Raw genomic sequence first — 17,856 nt, forward strand, 5'->3', positions numbered from 1 at the left:
TGGTGGAAACACTCCACGATGGTGTGCTTCTGCACATTTCTCACATTTCTCCCGACTCCACGCCAGGGACATCACTTTGGTAGCCTGAGATCAGCCATGATGGGAGAATTTGCATCAGGGAAATGGTACATGCTACATACACATCAGGGCTTCCCTGCCCCCTACACCCTCAACCCACTCCCAAAGCCACTGGGAAACATTTACCACCAGCAGTGTTCTCCAACACTGATAAGGTTTCATGCCGGAGAAATGAAAAAAGGCCAGGTGTCCCTAAAGCGAAACCTTAGGAGCAGAAAATTCTCTCCTTCCTCACCCAGCGGTGGTGAGTGCAGTGATAATTTATTTAGGGATTTAAGAACTTCCCTGGCTTCCCTGTTGAGTCACCCTACTGAAAGTTGTTTCCAGAGTCTCTCTCAAATCTCTCTTACAGCTTTTTAATGAGCTTTTCTTGCCAGAGCCTTGCTGTTCTCAGCCTTCGAAGGGAGGCTAAGTCTGAACATGGCTCCCTGATTCCTGGGGAAGATGATGTCATTCAACACAACCTGTACAGCTGGCTGCTTCAGTCCCTCATCACCTCAAAGGAGGCAAAGCTGGAGGCTCCTCAGACTGGGAGAGCCCTCCCCAGGTCATCCTAGTCAATGCCTGCCTCGGGGCAAAAGTGTGCCAGGCCCAGCACGCTGCTGAAGCTCTAACTCCCTATCTATGATCAAGGCATCCTATAGGTGCTCATAAATGTTTCCAAATAAGTGAGGGGATGGATAGTTCCTGAAGTTCTCTGTTCCCCTCACTGTTTAATCCCGTTACCCTCTGTGTCCCCATCCATCCTCAAGGACCGCTCACCTCCCACCTCCACTCCAAGACATTTGTCCCTGGCTCCGTCTGTCCCACCGTCATCTCTGCTTTCTCTTCCCAAGCTCTATCAAGGTAGAACCAGAGATGTCATCACTCTTTTGCAAACATTACAGTACAAGCCAACCAGAAGGGCTTCCTAGTTCAGTACAACTAAGCGGGGTTTCAGGGCTTTCTCAGTTGACTCTGAGGTCCATCCATACAGCACACTTCCCTTGGCCCCAGGGTAGAAGCAGAAGGAATTAGGAAGCCCAGCTTCTCCTCAAAGAAAGAGAGGCAAAAAGAGAAAGAAGTGCCTGGGCTCTTGAAAGGCAGGCGGCTGGGCAGAGGCAGGGAGAACAGAGTGACCCTGAAGTACTGTGCTCTTCAGAAGCCCCTCAATCCCTAGACCAGACAGATGTGCAGTTGTGCACCTGTTCCAGTCATCCTGTATGGAGTACAACCACTTGGTATGCTAGAGGCAGCTGAATTGGAAACGTGATGCTTAGGGCTTCCTAAGAGTAAAACTTTGACCAAGGGATAAAAACTACGTGGGGACAAAAATTGAGTTCAATAGAAGAAATATATCTCTGACAGTCAGAGGTCAAACGGACTACTTTGGGAGATATGAGATGCCACTGGAGGGATTCAAGAAAAGGTGGAAATATCCTTTATCAGGAATTCTGTAGAAGAAATTCAAACATCAGAGAAACAGCCTAATGTCTTAAAGTCAAACACACTTGGATCAAAACCTGAGTTATTTCCTTTGTGGCCTTGGGTAAGACACCTAATTCCTCTGAGCCTCAATTTCTTCATCTATATAATGGGATAATGCACTTCATAGGACTAAAGTAAGCATTAAATAAGACAAAATATTAGAAAGCACGTGGCATTCAGAGTTTGATCCCAATAAATGTCAACCCCCTTTCCATTAAAAGGGGGACTGCGTTAGATGAATTTGAAGGTCTTTCTACCCCAGAGTATGACTCCAAAACCCTTCCTGGTTGATGAGAAGGATGGCATACATCTGGGAGAGATGAAGTCAGGATTTGGTAGATAGGAGTGGAGGAAGGAGGATGCTGAGAACGGTGAGGGAATATCCAGAGAGGTCATCCCTGCCAGCTCCTTGTTTCCCCTCCTTTGATTTCTAGAATAAAAGAGAAAAGTGAAATTCTAGATTTAAAATCAGGCCTGAGGATTCTCAGTTTCCGCACCTGTTTAGTGAAAGAGTAGGATTAGACAGCCCCTTCCAGCTCTGACTGCTCCCCATCCAAGGAGGGGGTGGGAGGAATGGTACAGGAATGATGAGGGACAACAGGGAGCAGCACCCAACCCCGAGCAGGGCCCACCACCCTGACTCCATGCCCACCCCTCTGTGGAACCACAGTCTCAAGTTTTACATTTTCTTTATTGTGCTAACACAGCCGCCTCAGAGCTCAGATCTCACACACACAGCAATTCAGTCCAGACCCCCACCCACCCGGCCGCCCCCGGGGCTCTCTGCCTTGGCTGGGGACACAGGGCCTTCAGCCTCAACCGCTCTCAGAGACGGCCTCACCCCTCCTTCTCCCGGAGCCTCAGGGCCCAGGGCTGCGGAGAGGGCCCGGGATGGCCTTTCTCTGCCCTCGCCCGCCCCCTCCCACTTTGGGGGATCGGAGGGAGGCTCAGCCTCCCCACTCAGTTCTCGAGGGAAACGCCTCCAGCCCCCGGCCGCAGGGCGGCCTGGGGCAGGCGAGGTCGGCGCCGGCCCGAGCGCGTCCCCAGCTGCGAGCGGAGAGCCCCGCATCCTCCTCCCGGCCGGGGCGCAGCCCGGCGCCGCGTGGTCACACCAGGAGGCCGTCCTCGCCCGGCAGCGGCCCCTCGGCGGCGCTGTCGGTGGGCTCGGCGCTCTTGACCTTGACGTACACCGGGGAGGGGCCCGCTTCGCAAGCGGCGGCGGTGCGGGGCTCCAGGGCCACGTCCTCGGGGCCGCCGCAGGGCGGAGGCGTGTACTTGCGGCGCTGGGAGCGGCTGACGTTCTGCGTCGGGTACCCCAGGAGCTGGGTGACGCGGCTGCCGCGCCCGCTGGCCTTCCACCCGGGCGCTACGGCGTCCTCTCTGTGGAAAACAACAGGCGGGCGGGTGAGCGGGCTCCTCCGCGGCGCGGCGTGGGCACGGCCTGGGCAGAGCCGGGGACTCTTGGCATCCTCTCGTCTCCCGCGCCTCCCTCCACCTCCCCTCGCCTCTCAGCCTCCTCCTCGACCTACTCTCCTCTCTGCTTCTTCCTGGGCCGGCGACCCCGCAGCGCTCTCGGGGCCACCATCCCCATCCTCCTGTCAGGGCTTTTCCATACGGCAGGCAGCCCCCGCTAGGCGCCCTCGGGTCCCTCCGGTCCCCTTCTGGTGTTTTCGAGGGCTTTAATAGGGAGGGAACCTTGGAGATCCAGAAGAAGCTGCTTTCCCTGTCCGTCTTTCCTTAACTAACCTTGGCCTTGCACTCGCTGGCTCGCTCTCTCCTCCTCACCTCCTGCCCCCCAAACTTCTCCATCTTTTCTTCCAGCCCCAGGGCATTGCAGTCATTAGCACTACTAGTCTTGTTCTAGTTTTATTTCTAGTTTTTTTTCTAATATAAGTTATTAGTACTATTCTTGTTCATTAATTCTTCTTAAATAAGCATGTCCAGAGTTTTCACCGGCGCAATACAGAGGAAAAGTGAAAAAAAAAAAATACAGGCCCTGCCCTCCAGGGGCTTACAGTCTAGACGGGACAGAGAGGAGCAAAGGCAGGAGGGAGGTGGAGGGCTGGGGAGCAGAGGTGAAGACGGTTCATGAGAAGGGGGAGAGAAAAAAGCCCTGCGACGAGTGGCAGGTTGACATGCTGTGGTCCCAGCACTCCGCGGCGATGGCAGGCAGGGTGGGGGTGGGGGTCCCGGCCGGCCGGTGGCAGGCAGGGGTGAGGAGGGGCAGGGCGCCGGCCCCTGCCGCGCAGCAGCATGCAGCATGCATCAGGTTTTACCTGATCTCATTAGCCAAGTCGCCGCAGGCCCCGCCGCGGACCCCGAGGCCGATGCCGTTGCCAAAGGCACCGCCGGAGCCGCCAGCCCCGGAGCCCCCGCAGCAGCAGCAGATGAGCCCCGCGATGCCCACCAGGAGGCAGGCTAGTATGAGCAAAGAGCCCAGCACTGCGCCGATAATGATTCCGATGCGCCGGGTGTCTGGGGAGAGAAGTAGAGACTAGTCAGGCTTTCTGCAGCCTGGCGGGTGCCTGGCTTAATAGACGATGTCAGGGCAGGGCGTCCGTGGGAAAGAGGGCCAGGGGTGGGCAGGGGGTCTCAGGACCCTCGGACATCCAGCGAGGAGTAGGGAGATGCAAGTTAACCCCTGATTGCATGTCTTCCCCAGGGCTTCCCAGCTGCCCCAGGCAGACCTGGGCACTGAAGGCAACAGGAAAACAGCTCCAGCTGAGGCTCCAATATACAGCCCAGGTTCCTCCAGTCCAACCCTCCCTGCCACCGGGCCCCCAGGGCCACTGCCGCTGCACCCACCTGAGACCTTCACTTCCACCACACACACGCTGTAGCCCACGTGGTTGGCCACGGTGCACTGATACAGCCCATTATCCTTGTGGGAGATGTCCTTCAACACCAGGTCGCCGTTATTCAAGCCTGAAACTGTAGGAGCATCAGAGGGCTGTGGTGAGGTTGAGGGGCCTGACCCCCAAGAGCTTCACCCCCGCCTCTACCACTGTGGGGTGGGGCATGGAGGAGGGAAGAGGGTCTGCACACACACCACACACACACACATACACACACACAGGTCCACCTCATTCCCCAGGTGAGACACCTTCCCCCTGCTGAACCAGAGGCAAGGAAGGGCCCCTTTCCCAGCAACAGGAGCGATACCATTAATTCACTCTGTGACCTTAGGGGTATATGACCCCTTCCTGAGCCTTGGTCTCCTCATTTGTACAGTGAGGACAGGGCTAGACCAGAGGGATTCTGAGGTCCCTTCCAGTTCTGATAGTCTTTGATAGTGAGCACTAGCCAGCTTCTCTGTGTGCCAGCAGCTGTCTACACCTCACCCCACTTAATACGCATGTGCCCCTGAAGGTAGATGTTATCGTCCCCTTTTCCTACACTGCAGAGGGAGCAAGCTCAGAGGAGGCGCCCCCAGAGGAGACCAGGGATTCTCGGTTTGACTTGGTAACACTAATGACCCACGGAAGCCCCAGCTGGACCCAGAGTCCCGATCTTCCCCTCTCCTGGGCCCCCTCACCTTGATTTATGGAGCTGTGGAAGGACTCCTGGTAGGAGAGCTCAGAGTGGAAGCTGTGCTGGGAGTGGTAGGACCCAGCCCGGTAGGGGTGTGTGTGCCCGCTGATCTTGGCCCACCTGTAGGAGAGAGGCGGGCTGCCCCCATTGGCAAAGCACTTCAGCACCACATCGTTGCCGGATGTCATGTGACCCTCAGACCAGCACAAGGGCACTGCTGGCCGTGCTGCAGAGAAATGGGCAGTTGTGAGCCAGGACCCAGCAAGAGGCAGAGCCAGGGTCAGGGCGGCCAGACTGCCCTTGGCTCTGAAATCTGGGGAAGGGGAGCCCAGAGGAGCCTGGCCATACCTTGGACGGTGACAATGACCCTCCGGGTGGCCATGGTGGTCTTCTTCACCCGGCACTCATAGGTGGCAGTGTCGGATACCTGCAGGTTCGTGAGGGTGATGGAGGCATCATACTGACTGGGGTCTGAGGCTGCAAAGCGGACCCTCTGCTGCAGATGGGGGAGGTTGCCATGGTTGATCCTCTTGTCCTGGTAACTGAGAAACTGTGAAGAAGAGAAGAAAACAGAGATGGGGAGACAGGCAGCACCAAGGGGGGCCTTGTGGATTGGCTATCTTAGGCAATTCACTGAACTTCTCTGAGACTCAGTTTTCTTAGCTGAAAAATGGGAATGATGATGCCTGACCCACTGACTTCTTACAGAATGGGTGAGATCGGATGAGATCAAGCACCGTCTACCTGATGTCTAACTTCAGGGGCACTTGAGGATTAAATGGGGTCAGGGGTACACAGCTGCCAGCACACACAGGACCTAGCTGGTACTCAGTCAAAGACTCTCAGAGTATAAGGTCCGGGCAGAGACAGGGCCTTGTCTTCCCTTTGGAGTGGGGCAGGAGGAGAGGGACTGACTGGCTGGCTTTACTTGTGATGACAGAGCTCCTCCCTGTTGCCCCATTCTCTGAGAAGTCTTGGGGGAAGTTCCAGGGCTCGGTTTTCTCATCTGCCCTACTTTTCCCCTCCGGGTGTTGGCTGCCTAAGAGGTAGACACCATGAAGTGTAGCGGAAGGGAGACCCCGTGCCCAACACTCACCACATTCTCCCTATGTGAGGGGTCCGAGTTGACCTGCATCCACTCAATGTCCAGCCCATTAGGACCATAGTCCTCAGGGTCCAGGATGTAGGGGCAGCCCAGTCTCACATTATCACCTTCCGCCAGGTACAGGACCTCCTGGCCATCCCCATTGATCCGCACAGCGGACAGCAGTGCTAGGACATAGGCAGAGCAGACAGGGTAAGGAGAGCGGAACCAGGGCTTGGGTGGTCAGCTTCAGCCCTGCTCCGTCCACTGTTTCCATCAGCAGCAACCCAGGGCTCAGTTCCTTAGGGAGGAAGGGCTGCTCTGAGTGTGTGCATAGGTGTGTGCATAAATTGATACATGCCTGTCTGTGTAGACTTGTGTCAGTGTGTCTGTTTTCTATATTTGTGCAGGATTGCATCTGAATACTGTTTCTATGTACATAGCTGGTATGTCTGCTCGTATGTCTGCAGGATTGAGCACACATGCATGGCTATGCACACACGTGTACATTGTGTGCTTTTGGGTATTTGTGGCTGCTTTTGTGTACTGTGGGGATAATCATGCACGTGACCAGGTAGAGTGTCTGCTTATATATTTACATGTGTGTGTGCGTGTATGTGTGCGTGTGCGTGTGTAGGCACATGGAGCACATAGAGTGTTAAATGCTCTGATGGAAGATCCTGGCTGGTTAAAAGCCACCTCTGTCTGGGCCAAGTGAGGTGGTGGTGTCTGGAGGCAGGAGGATGGACACTGTGGCCTCTGGAGTCCCATTCTGACCCAAGGAGTGGAAGAATGGGTATGTCTTTGTGTCTCAGTGTGTATGACAGTGCATGACTGTGGCTGTAGGCCTGCGTGACCATGTGTGCCTGGCTGGGTAAGGGCTCTGAGTGCTAGGGTGGGCCTGGGCGTGACCATGCCCAGGAGCCTGGCTGTGTCTGTGTGTGTGAGTGCATGATGGTGCTGGGAACATGGCCACACATATCGGTCGGACAGGTGAGCTTTGTGTGGAGGCGTGTGGCATTGTGGATCTTGTGTCCGTCCCCTTGTGTGATCATGTGGCTCAGGTACATCGACCCCCCAACAGGCTCACCTCAGTTGGGGCTCCTCCCTCTACAGCCAGCCCTAGCCCCACTGAGTCAGCCGATGGGGAGGAGCCACGATCTGGAAGCTTAGGACCCATCTCTTCCTCCCTACCCTGAAGCACCAGGCAAGTGCTAGCCCCAACTGGTTGGACCTAGAGAAGACTATGAAGGTGGGTGTGCCCGGGGCCCCCGCCCTGGCTGGGCAGGCAGTGTGCCATCTCCCAGTCTCCTGCAACCCTCCCTCCCCAGGCCCCTCACCCAGCCTGGCTCAATCTCCCTCTGCAAGAATCAGCAAGTCCTTTGGAGTCCCAGCCCCTGGTCTTGGCAACTCATTCTGCTTTGCCCTTCTCTGGCTCTCTCTTGGGACCACCTTCCCACTGAGAGGGCATCTCACACACATACGCACAATTACACACTGTCACAGCCAAGGATATCAACACATGGACACACTCATAAGCCTTCAAAATGCAGGTACATGCCTATGTGATCCCACCTTCCTAGTCCACAGACACTGTCAGGTCCCTACGGACACATGTGTGCACACAAGCACAGGTACGTGTTAATCCAGAAGACACGCCCCCGGCACACACTTACAGTCCCCCATGTGCATTGGTTCATGACCAGACATTCATGCAGGAGCTTAGTCTGGGTCTAGACAGCCAGCAGGTGCCCTTGCAACTCTCCCAACATCCCAGGCATCACTGTACCTGCCCCTCGGAATCCTGGCTGGGCCATCAGCTGTGCCCTGACCCCACTAGCCTCCAGGGTAACCCCAGAGCAGGCAGGCTGGCTGCTGGGGCTCTAACGGGACCAGGTGATGCTTCCTCCAGCCCCAGGCCAAGAAAACATCAGCTCATTCCTGAGATAAGGATCCTAATGCCATCTGCCAACTCCTGGGTTGGCACCAGGCAAGCCAGGGATGAGCCAGAACTCAGCAGAGAGCAGAGGCTCCACCCTGGGGAAGGGCTGCTGAAAGCAACCCACAACAAGAGCGCACTCTCCACACCCCGGGAACCAGCTGGAGGGTGGGAATTCGGGGAAGGGGGCTCGGGAAGGAGGGACAGGTTGAAAGAGAGCCCCTCCACCCTGCCCTAGGCAGTGTCTTCCCTTGTCCCAGGCCAGGGAACCTCACCCTGGCCTTTCCATCCCCCTAACAGCTTTCTTAACCTCCTCCCAAGGGTTTCAAGCTTTCTGCACCCCTTGGCTCTCCTGGGGAAGTTGGTCCTGGTGTCTCACCTGCGTTCCTCTTGCTGTGGCACTGAGGATGGACTTCCAGGGAATGGAAGAGAAGAGAGAGGCTGGGGACAGGGAAGAAGACCAGAGTGGGAGAGCGAGCTGGGCACGGAGCCTTGGAGGGAGGATGGGAGGGAAACACAAAGTTCCCCAAGGCAGAAGGCAGACACCTGAGTAGTGGTGTCTCCTCTCAGCTGGTAAGTCCTTTGTGAGTTTTTAAGCTGCTTCCAGAGCTCCTAACCCTCCCTCTGCTGGGGAGGGAGGGAGAGAGAAGGGAGGGGAGAAAAGGCAACCCCACAGAGGGTATTGGTGCATTAGGAGATTAAGACACACTACACACAGAGATGCCCCAGGTCCCCAAAGCAGAGCTTCTTGAGTGAGCTCTGCCAGCCCAGCTCTCACCAGACAGAGGGTGTTGCAGGCATCCTGCTGGAAATGCGGTCATTCACACACACACACGCACATCACACACTTGCACACAGAGGCTGAAAATGCCCCCCTCTTCTTGAGCTCCTCCCTGATGCCCCCTCAGCCAGAATCCAGATCCCAGGAGGGTCTCAGAGTCCTTTCCAGCAATGCTCACATAGCTTGGCCCTTTCTGGGACTTGCCCCATTCCAGCAGGCAGCCAGGACATCCAGTCCTGAGCCCTGCCCTCCAGGTGAGCCCCAGGGAAGGGCTCTGGGAGTTACCCTCCCCACCTCCCCAGACTCAGCCTGGAGGGGGCAGATGCTACCCTGGAACTCTCACAGCACAAGGGCCCCCTGAGCAGAGGTCTCAGGTCCCGGCTGTCACTTGCCAAGCTGGAAGCAACCCACTTCCACTCCACCAGCCCGAGGCTCTGCCCTCTCGAGGCAGGCGATTCCTGGCCCTTGGCTCTGGCTTGGGGTGGGGGAGGCCCTTCTGCTGGAAGGAGCACACAGACTGATGGAAAGATCTTCCCCAGGCTCCTCCTCAGCCCCCACCCCCAGATGAACTTTGCTGCTCACCTGACCCTCCTACCCCACTGCCAGTTCCCACGGCAACTCCGGGCAAGTCCTGTACTCCCATTCACAGCATGTGCATACATGTGTGGGCCCCACAGGTCCACGGACACAGTGAAGAGCCATCCAAAAACACATGCCTCAAACCCCCAGGCGCAGGGCTTTCCTGGGGAGAGGCCCCCTTGGCAACATCCAAACCCTGGGAGCAGCAAGACAAGCATGGGCAACACCCTGCCAGGGCATCTCAGCCCACCTTCCAGGCCCCTCCCTTGCTGCCCTCTCCCTGCCCATCCCATGCCACGTGGGCATCCCTGCCCCTGCTCAGCCCCGTACCTGGGCTCAGGCACACGAGCAGAAGGTGGAAAGCTCCTCGAACTCCCATGTCTCTAGGCTCGATGTTTCCTCCGCCTGGGCTGGGTATCCCTGGCTCCGGTGGCAGTGGGGCCGGTGGTGGTGTGTGCAGACAGGTGGAGGGAGGGGGAACTGAGGGCCCAGACACTGCCCCCCGGGGTGGCAGGAAGGTGCAGTGACTGCCTGGCTGGGGAGCAGCCGGAGTTATTTCTATAGGAGGGAGGGGGCCTGGTCCCCGCCTTGGGGAGGAGTCCCAGGAACCCTAATTAGCAAGGTGACAAAGTGTCCTACCCAGGCATCACCCAGCCCTTACCCAAGCTCTTCCCTATCCCAAAAGTGGTGCAGGATGTCCAGAGGTCTTGTAATTAGGCACCTGTTAAAATTCCACTTCCTCCTGGCCCCATCCTCAGGGTGACAACAGTCACCCAATTTCACAGCGTCCACGGAGCTCCCCTCACCACTCATTTGTTGCCTCCTTCCCTGGGGGAAGTGGGGAAGAGGAAGGAGAAGCCAGGCTTGGGATGGAGGGTGGCCAGGACTTGCAGGGCTCCCCCTGACCCCGGGGCTCTGGTGTCTGACACGCCCTGCCAGTGCAGGCTCCAGCGCCTCTCCACCACGGATCCCTGAACTTCCAGGCCCTCCTCCCACCCAAGTCAAGGTCTGTGGGAAAGGGCACCAGGGAAAGAGACACTGGGCCTGGAAGGGAGGCCCAGGCAGATGAAAAGGACCCAGGACTTCAAAGGGAGCCAGGCCTCCTGAGATAAAGAGGAAAGGAAGGGGGTCTGCCCCTGGCTGCCCCCTCTGGAGCTGTGTCCCCTACCCACACCTGACACAAGCTCATCCCCAGGTGTAGGGGATCCCTGGGAGCTGGGGTTTCATGGGGGATCCAGCACCCCACCTCCCCCACAGAACTGAAACCTGAGGCCTGAGAGGAGAGGGACCAGAGTGTGTGAAGGAGTGAGGTGAGTGGACAGGTGGGAGAGGGGATGTTGGAGACAGAGTGGGCATGTGCGTGCGTGCGTGTGTGTGTGTGTGTGTGTGTGTGTGTGTGACCTACTAAGCAGAATGTGCCAGTGCATCTCGAGGAGCACCAAGACCCTCTGTGTGTACTTCCTCTAGGGACCACAGGGACCCTCATAACCTGGACTGTCATCAGGGTGGCTAAGCCAGCACAGTTCGGGTAGGACGGAGCTGGGGTGGGGAGGTCCTGCTGGGCAGAGGGAGGCAGTGGAGGACCAGCCTCTGCTCATTGGTCCAGGGGTTCCCAGGACAAGCCTTGGGTCTCCCCTGGATTCCAAGACTACCCACCACATGTTGGGGTAGGGCCGTCTGGTCATGAGTGGCCTTGTTCAACAGCTCAGCACTCTCAAAGGAAACAAAGGCCCTCCTACCCCTGACAGGAGCGCAGGAAAGGGGTGGGGAAAGATTCTTGGAGAAAGTGATGGAGCTCTGGGATACTGCCAGGGCCCACCCCTCTGGGAAAAACAAGACGGAACAATAAGGAAGCACACAGAGTCCACGCATCTCTGCATTCCAAACCCCTCCAGCTGCCCTCCTCACAATAACAGGGTACTCCGGGAACCACCAGGGGTACACAAAGAATATCCTTATGTCCTTATTTATTTTGAGGATTATGGGATTGTCCTGTACCCTCTGGAGAGCAGGGATCATTACCCCCACTTTACAGATGAGGAAACAGAGGCCTGGAGAAGCATGAGGATTCAGCCCAGGTGATGCTGCCAAGGTCTGAGTAACTGGCGGACATGCAGGCATCCTGACTCTCAGTCCAGAGTGGTCCAAGAAAAGGGCACGGTAACCCTATGGGTAACTAGACCCACTCGTGGAGGAAGTCAGTGATGACCAGAGGGGAGAACAAGTAGGACCAGAAAGAGGGAGCCTTAGAAGAAAGGAGTAAGGTCGTGGTTCCATTAAACTGAAATATAGGGCTGGAGTTTAACTGGGTTCTGGATTTTAGCTAATGTTCGAGTGGGAGTGGAGGCTGGAGATGGGATTAAGGTTGGGGTTAGTTGGAAAGGTGAATGAGATTGAGGTCAGATTTGAGGTTGGGAAGAAAGTTAAGTCTGAGATTAGGGCTAGAGCTGAGGCTAGGGTTTACAGCTGGGGTTCGGAGGGCGGTAAGGAACGGCGTTTTAGTTTCATGTTCAGCTTTGCTTGGGAGTGCAGTTAGAGCTAAACTGAGGGCTAGGTTGAGACTAAGGATTGGATTTACAGCTGAGTTAGAATTGAGTTTAAGATTTAAGATAGGCTGTGGTCAGGGTTAGAACTTGGGCAGGGATCAAAATGAATTTTACTTGTGATATAGAGACCTCAGTCTCCTTCCACTAAATCTAAGTTTGGCTAAAATTTTCATGCCTTCGCTCTGGGAGAATACCAATGGCACATGTGGATTGGGGTCCCAAGATTTTGGAAAGAGTTCAAAATACACATGAGCCCATCTGAGGGGCATGAAACAGCTTCATCCCATAACACATGTAACCTTCAGAATCCTGCTCCATGACCTAAGCTGGTCAAGCTCCCTTCTGGGAGCATCTGGGGAGGGGATGCAGGGAACTATAGCAACGAATGGGGCTCTGACACCCAACTGAACTAGATGGTGGTCCATCAGACACAATTTGACTGGGGAGAAGGGGGTCCTGCTTTTAGATTCTAGGAGATGGGAGTTGGGGGAGGCTGAGGGCCTAGGGGCTCCTAGAAGAACAGCCACTTTTGTGGGCTCCATGCAGAGGCCCCTCAAAGCCTCAAAATGCAGAGCACATCGTTGCTTTCCTTTGACCCACTGAGGACTAATTGCCATCTCCTTGCAATCTGGGGCTCATAAAAGAAGCTTTCAGCATTCCTGCCTTGTGCCCTGAATCCTGCAGGGGTTTTGGGGGGAGGGGCTGTGCTGGAGTGAGGGCACTGGGGCCTCAGCTTCATTTTCATAGCACAGGTCCAGCCCGCGGCCCCTCCTGAGACCAGCCCACAGCCCACATTTCTCTGTGGGCATCATCCTTGGAGGAAGAGGGCCCACTCCTGGGAGGCCCCCAACCCCAACTCCTCCTTCTCCTATTTCTCCACCAGTCTCCGCCCCAAACATCCCACCACCCTACCCACTTCTTTTTCAGGTCCCATAAAGATCTCAATGGATCCAGGAAACTACTGGGGTTCCCTCTGTGTCCCAGGGAGAGAGAAAGAGATTAGTGAGACAGTGGTTATAGAGGGGGCAGAGAAACACACATGGCATCGAAACGGCCCATCTAGAGGTTGAGAGAGAGACAGGAGACAGACGGCCCAGCTACGATCTGGGACCCAGCACACCAATTTCCAAAAGGGCCCCTTGCTTTCCCCTGAGAAACCCACAGCTCCCTGGGGGAAGCGTGCCCTCTCCTTGGTGCACACCCCCTCCCCCCCAAGATGGCTTGTGTTTGCTTCTATTCTAAGGCAGAAACAGAAACTCAAAGACAGAGGCTTGGAAAGGAGTGGACAGAGGTACAGAGGAGGAGGGAGGAGGCAGGACAAGGACCCAGAGAAGCCCAGAGACAGTTTCTGAGATGAGGTGCAGCCCAAACCCAGAACCTCGTGGGGAAGGACAGGCAGAGGCCTTGGCCCACCTACCCGTCCTCCAAAAGGCCCTTCACAGCAACTCCACACAACCCCATAGGCCCTGCCCTCACCTGCCTGGACCTATCTCCCAACCCCTCTCCCCATCTCCCAACCCCTCTCCCCAGGTTTCCTAGGTTCAAGTTCAAGCTCCCCATCTCCCATCCAGAGCCCTGGGTCTGCAATTTGACCCTTTTAAACTCCCTACCACACACAGTCAGCAGGTTTCTGAGCCCTTCTCCCAAGGCCCCACGTAGACCCAGGTGCTCCCGTGCATCACCCAGGGAGCAAGCAGCAGATCCCAGGGGGGAGACAAACCTCTGAAGACAGGGTCTGGGAGCGGGAGTCATGAACAGCCTTGGGGTAGACCAGCCGTGCTAAGTGTCAGAGAGGGCAGACAGAGACACCAGGGGCACACAGTCTCAGAGAAGCTGGGGAGCCACCGCCGCTGCTTACTCTCCACCAGCCCTCAGTGAAGGTTTGGGGCTGGAGGACCACCAGGTGAGGCCAGGTTTGGACGAGAAGGGCAGGGGGCTTAGAGGTGTGATGGGAGAATGTCAAGTTCAGAGAGGGAAGTTAGAGTTAGAGAAAGAAAGACAAGGCCCACATGTGGGGCTCAGTGTCAGGAACCGGGTTGGGGTTTTGGGGCTGAGGCCCAGATCAAGGCTAGCGGGCAAGAGCTTCTGACACGTGAGACTCAGGGACTCCCTGAGGCTTGGTGATTCCTGCTGGTCCACTTCAGAAGAAGAGAGACCCTAGGAGCAAGCCTGGCTCTGCCCAGCTCTCTCCCAGCAGGTGATATCCTGGAGCTGACCCAGACTCATAAGAGCAGACGGCACTGAAATGGCCCCATTACTGAAAGGAGTCGCCTTCGGCTTTATCAGCAAAGCATCTCGGCAAAGAGGGGCTGATGGAACCTTATGAACTGAACTGTTATCAAGGGAACAGTGGAGGAAAGAAGAATTCGCTATTAAAGAGTATGTGGATTCCTGATGGCAAACTTGAAAAAGAATTAAGAGTCCCTGAAGATAAAAGAGAATTTCACCTGGCCAAGATCAACCATATCCTACAGAAGCTTCATCCATTCAACAGATGGGCTGGGCCTTGTGCTAAGCCCTGGGGAAGCAGTGGTTTGCAAAACTCTGTCTTCTGGAGCGCCCAGTCTGGAGGGGGAGACAGACGAGGGAAGGAGCACCAGGCATGCTGAGCTCTGGTGATGTGCGGCAGGCCCCCTGGCCTGGTGGCCATGACCTTGAAACAGCCACCTGAAGGATACTTGCTGATGTGCCCGACAGCACTGAGAGGAGAGGGATGGCCGGAAGAGTGTTTCAGTCTCGAAAAATAAACCAGGGCCCTGCCAGACACAGCAGAGAAGGGAGTGACGTCAGGAGAGGCAGCTGGTGGTTATTTTTGGACTAAAGAGGGAAGATCCTTGAGAATTGAGCTTCTGGGGGTCTTCTACCCAATCCACCCACAAGCTCAGCGGGGTCAGAGCCAGACCCTCAGGTTAGACTAGGCAACTAAGACCGATCATCCTGGACCAGGTCTATGTGTGTGTGTGGACAGAGATTTGCCTTGGATTCTGCCACCTGGGTTCCCCGATACATATCCGCAGAGGGGCCCCGGGGTTCTCCTTGGCCCCTGGGGCAGCCCCAGGCCTGCCTTGCCTCCCTGGAAGTTGCCAGGGAAGGTGTGTGGAGCTGGCAGGAAGCAGAGCAACGCTGGGTGTGTCTGCTTCACAGCCTTCTGCACTAAGCCCTTCCCGACCAACCCTCACTCTGATCTCCTGTTTGTTTCCTGTTGCCTGGACACCGGGAGGGAGGAAGGAAGGAGAGGAAGGAGGTGCTAGAAGGGGTGGGACTCAGAGGCAACACAGCTTGGCCAGGGCTGCCTGGGACAGTGGAAGTGTTAACTGGCAGGAAAGCAACATGCCCAGCCCGAGGGATTAAGTGGGAGGTTCCCTAGTTTCCCCCACTTCCTTCCTCCAACAACACTTCCCACCCTCAAAGCTCAGAAGAGCATGCCTTCCAGAACTTCAGGCACTTCGCCACATGGGGTCCAGCCGCACAGCAGCTAGGGTAGGAGACAGCTGAAGATGTGTCATGTAAGAAGAACCTGGACTTGTTTTTTGGGTCCCAAAGAGCAACATTAGGGCCCCACAGCGGATGCACAGGAAGACATATATTGACTCAGTATTGACTTTCTGAGCATCAGGGCTGATCTGAGATGGTTTGGGTTTGGCCTTATGAGGTAATGAGCACCCTCTCAAGGGCTGTGCAAGCTCAGACTGTCCAACTATTTGATTAGTTTACAAAGGAGATTCCAGCACCAGAGGGTCTTCGAGGTCCTTTCCAGCCTTGAGATTCTATGATCTGGTGTTCACTCCCACTAGCCCAGGGACCAACAGTCTTTCCCCAGGAGCCATGTGAAAAGCTCAGCTGTGGGCAGTTTCTCCTGCTCCCCACTGCCACCCACCCCCTTGACCCTTGACTCCTCTTTCCAGGAAGTCTCCTGAAAAAATCACCCAAAATCTCCATCCTATTACTGTCCCAGCCTCAAAGTTATCAAAGAGCATGGAGATGATGGCTACCCTGCTCCCAAGAGGACATGGAGAATGCAGAAAAAATGCAGAGCCGGGAGGGAGGGAGTTCTGGGAGCTAAGACAGAGGGAAGGCCTAAGCTCTTTAAAGGTAGTTAAATCAAGAAAAACTTAGCCTTTTCCGGGACTATAGATTTCTGTGATGTTGGAAATGAGCTTCTTCCAGGTAACCTTGGTGTGATCTGCCACCGTAACTCTCAGAGTATGGAGGGGAGAGGGAAAGTGGGGCAGATCACCTTGAGAGCAGCCTAGAATGGGGAAGAGACCTCTGGTCTAGAGTGAGCCATCCGCACCCCTCCCCTGGCCACAGACCTCCCCCAGACGCTCACCCTGCAGAAGCAGCAGTCAGGATGGATGAGAGTAAGAAAACAGTGAGGAGCTGCATGACTTCCCTACCCAGCCTTCTTGTCTGGGACTCCAGCGTCTCCCCTCCACTGTCACCTCAACAGCTGCCACCCTTCCTCACCCCAAAAGCCCTCACTGGCTTTGAAATCTCCTGAGCCCTTCATCCGAGCTTAATCAAAGTGCTTTTACTGAAACCAATTAATGCCCGGCTGTGGCCCGAGTCACCGATGGGGATGGTGAGGATTTCAAGGGTGCTGGAGGACATCCCAGGACCCCACTGAGTCAGGGACAGCCTGGCTCGGCCACCAGGGCAGGCTGCTGAGTCACACCCAGCTGGTGCTGCTTCTGCGGCAGGTGCAAAGGTTCTGAGATGGACTCTGAGCCACAGTGCAGCATGACACGGGCAGCAGGCACACGTGGCCAGGCAGAGCCTGGAGCCCAGCCAGAAGATCGGGGACACGTGCCGAGCAGGCAGCTGCCTGCAGACCTGACTCAGTGCTCCAAGGAGGCATCCAGCCACTGGATTTTCCAGGCTGCACCAGCCCAGTCTGACACTGCAGGGACCGGAAGACCCAAGGAACAGAAAAAAAGAGAGCTGAGAAGTCAATCAGGTACCCATACAACAAAGTTAGTAGCTTGGGCACTTTTTTTTTTTTTTTTTTGGCAAGCTTCTAACATCTTTACATCAAGAAAGACAATGCACCAAACAGCACTCCTCACTTATCTCCAAGATTTCCCCAAAGTCCAACCTCTAGCATCAAGTCTGAGGCTGACTGTTCCTGAGTGGGGTGGGTAGGGGCAGTGATGGGGGGCCCACTAAGCCCTCAAAAGAATTCCAATTTCCTCTCTTCGTTTATCTCCAGGTTCCATCCCCATCGTGCAAGCTGGGCTCATGCGGTCCCTTGCTGGCTCTGCCCCCACTAGCATACAGCCTGGCCCTACCAGTCCCCACTCAACACCAGGGAGCTTTTCCCTATAATTATCCCCACTGCCATTGCTGAGTGAGAAGGGTGGAGGGTTTATAAAAGATGCCTGGATGTAGCCAGCAGGTCTCAGATGCCGGCTGCCTGACTGGCAGTCAGGAACATCCCTCTTCTAGGAACTAGGTTCCTGCTGATGAGTCAGGTCAGCCCTGAAGCCACAGAGGCCTGTGTGGAGCCTTCTCGGGTACCCTGAGAGAAGAAATCAAACCTCTCTTCCACATCATGGGCCAATTAAGAGAATTTCTGGAGGAGGAAACTCTGAGGGCAGAACTCTGAGATTCTCCTGCAAGCCATCCAGCCATCTTCACCTGCTCAGAGGTGGCTATGTTTTCCCACCTGCACAGCCAGACCTTATCCATGTAACCTCTAACTGCCGGCGCCCACCATACCCAGGCCCTGTCAGGATGTTCTCACTTTTAGACCTCGGGGTTTGCCTGGCCCTGCAGACCAGCAATTTGACCTGAGGCAGTTCTGGGGAAGTACTCGTCTTGCTTTTAACTGGGAAACTTGGCCCTATTTTTC

The 17,856-nt window shown here is 55.8% G+C and overlaps 1 protein-coding gene across 1 annotated transcript; it reads right to left on the reverse strand.

The window, feature by feature from the left end:
* Window positions 1-2,233: 2,233 nt before the first annotated feature.
* Window positions 2,234-10,121, reverse strand: VSIG8 (V-set and immunoglobulin domain containing 8). Its single transcript, XM_031435996.2, has 7 exons — window positions 9,790-10,121; window positions 6,173-6,348; window positions 5,425-5,626; window positions 5,081-5,302; window positions 4,351-4,476; window positions 3,822-4,020; window positions 2,234-2,925 (listed from the first exon to the last, which is right to left on the reverse strand). The coding sequence occupies exons 1-7, from the start codon at window positions 9,836-9,838 to the stop codon at window positions 2,652-2,654; spliced, it is 1,248 nt and encodes a 415-aa protein (XP_031291856.1). The 5' UTR covers window positions 9,839-10,121; the 3' UTR covers window positions 2,234-2,651.
* Between the last annotated feature and the right edge of the window lie 7,735 nt (window positions 10,122-17,856).

This window comes from Camelus dromedarius, chromosome 23, assembly GCF_036321535.1.
Source record: "Camelus dromedarius isolate mCamDro1 chromosome 23, mCamDro1.pat, whole genome shotgun sequence".
In the NCBI taxonomy this organism is placed as follows: Eukaryota; Metazoa; Chordata; class Mammalia; order Artiodactyla; family Camelidae; genus Camelus; species Camelus dromedarius.

Coding starts and splice junctions, on each gene's coding strand:
- VSIG8 (XM_031435996.2), bottom strand. CDS start 9,838: ATGGGAGTTCGAGGAGCTTTCCACCTTCTGCTCGTGTGCCTGAGCCCA. Junction 5,627..6,172: donor CCTCACATAGGGAGAATGTG/GTGAGTGTTGGG, acceptor TCTTCTTCACAG/TTTCTCAGTTACCAGGACAA. Junction 5,303..5,424: donor GGTCATTGTCACCGTCCAAG/GTATGGCCAGGC, acceptor ATTTCTCTGCAG/CACGGCCAGCAGTGCCCTTG.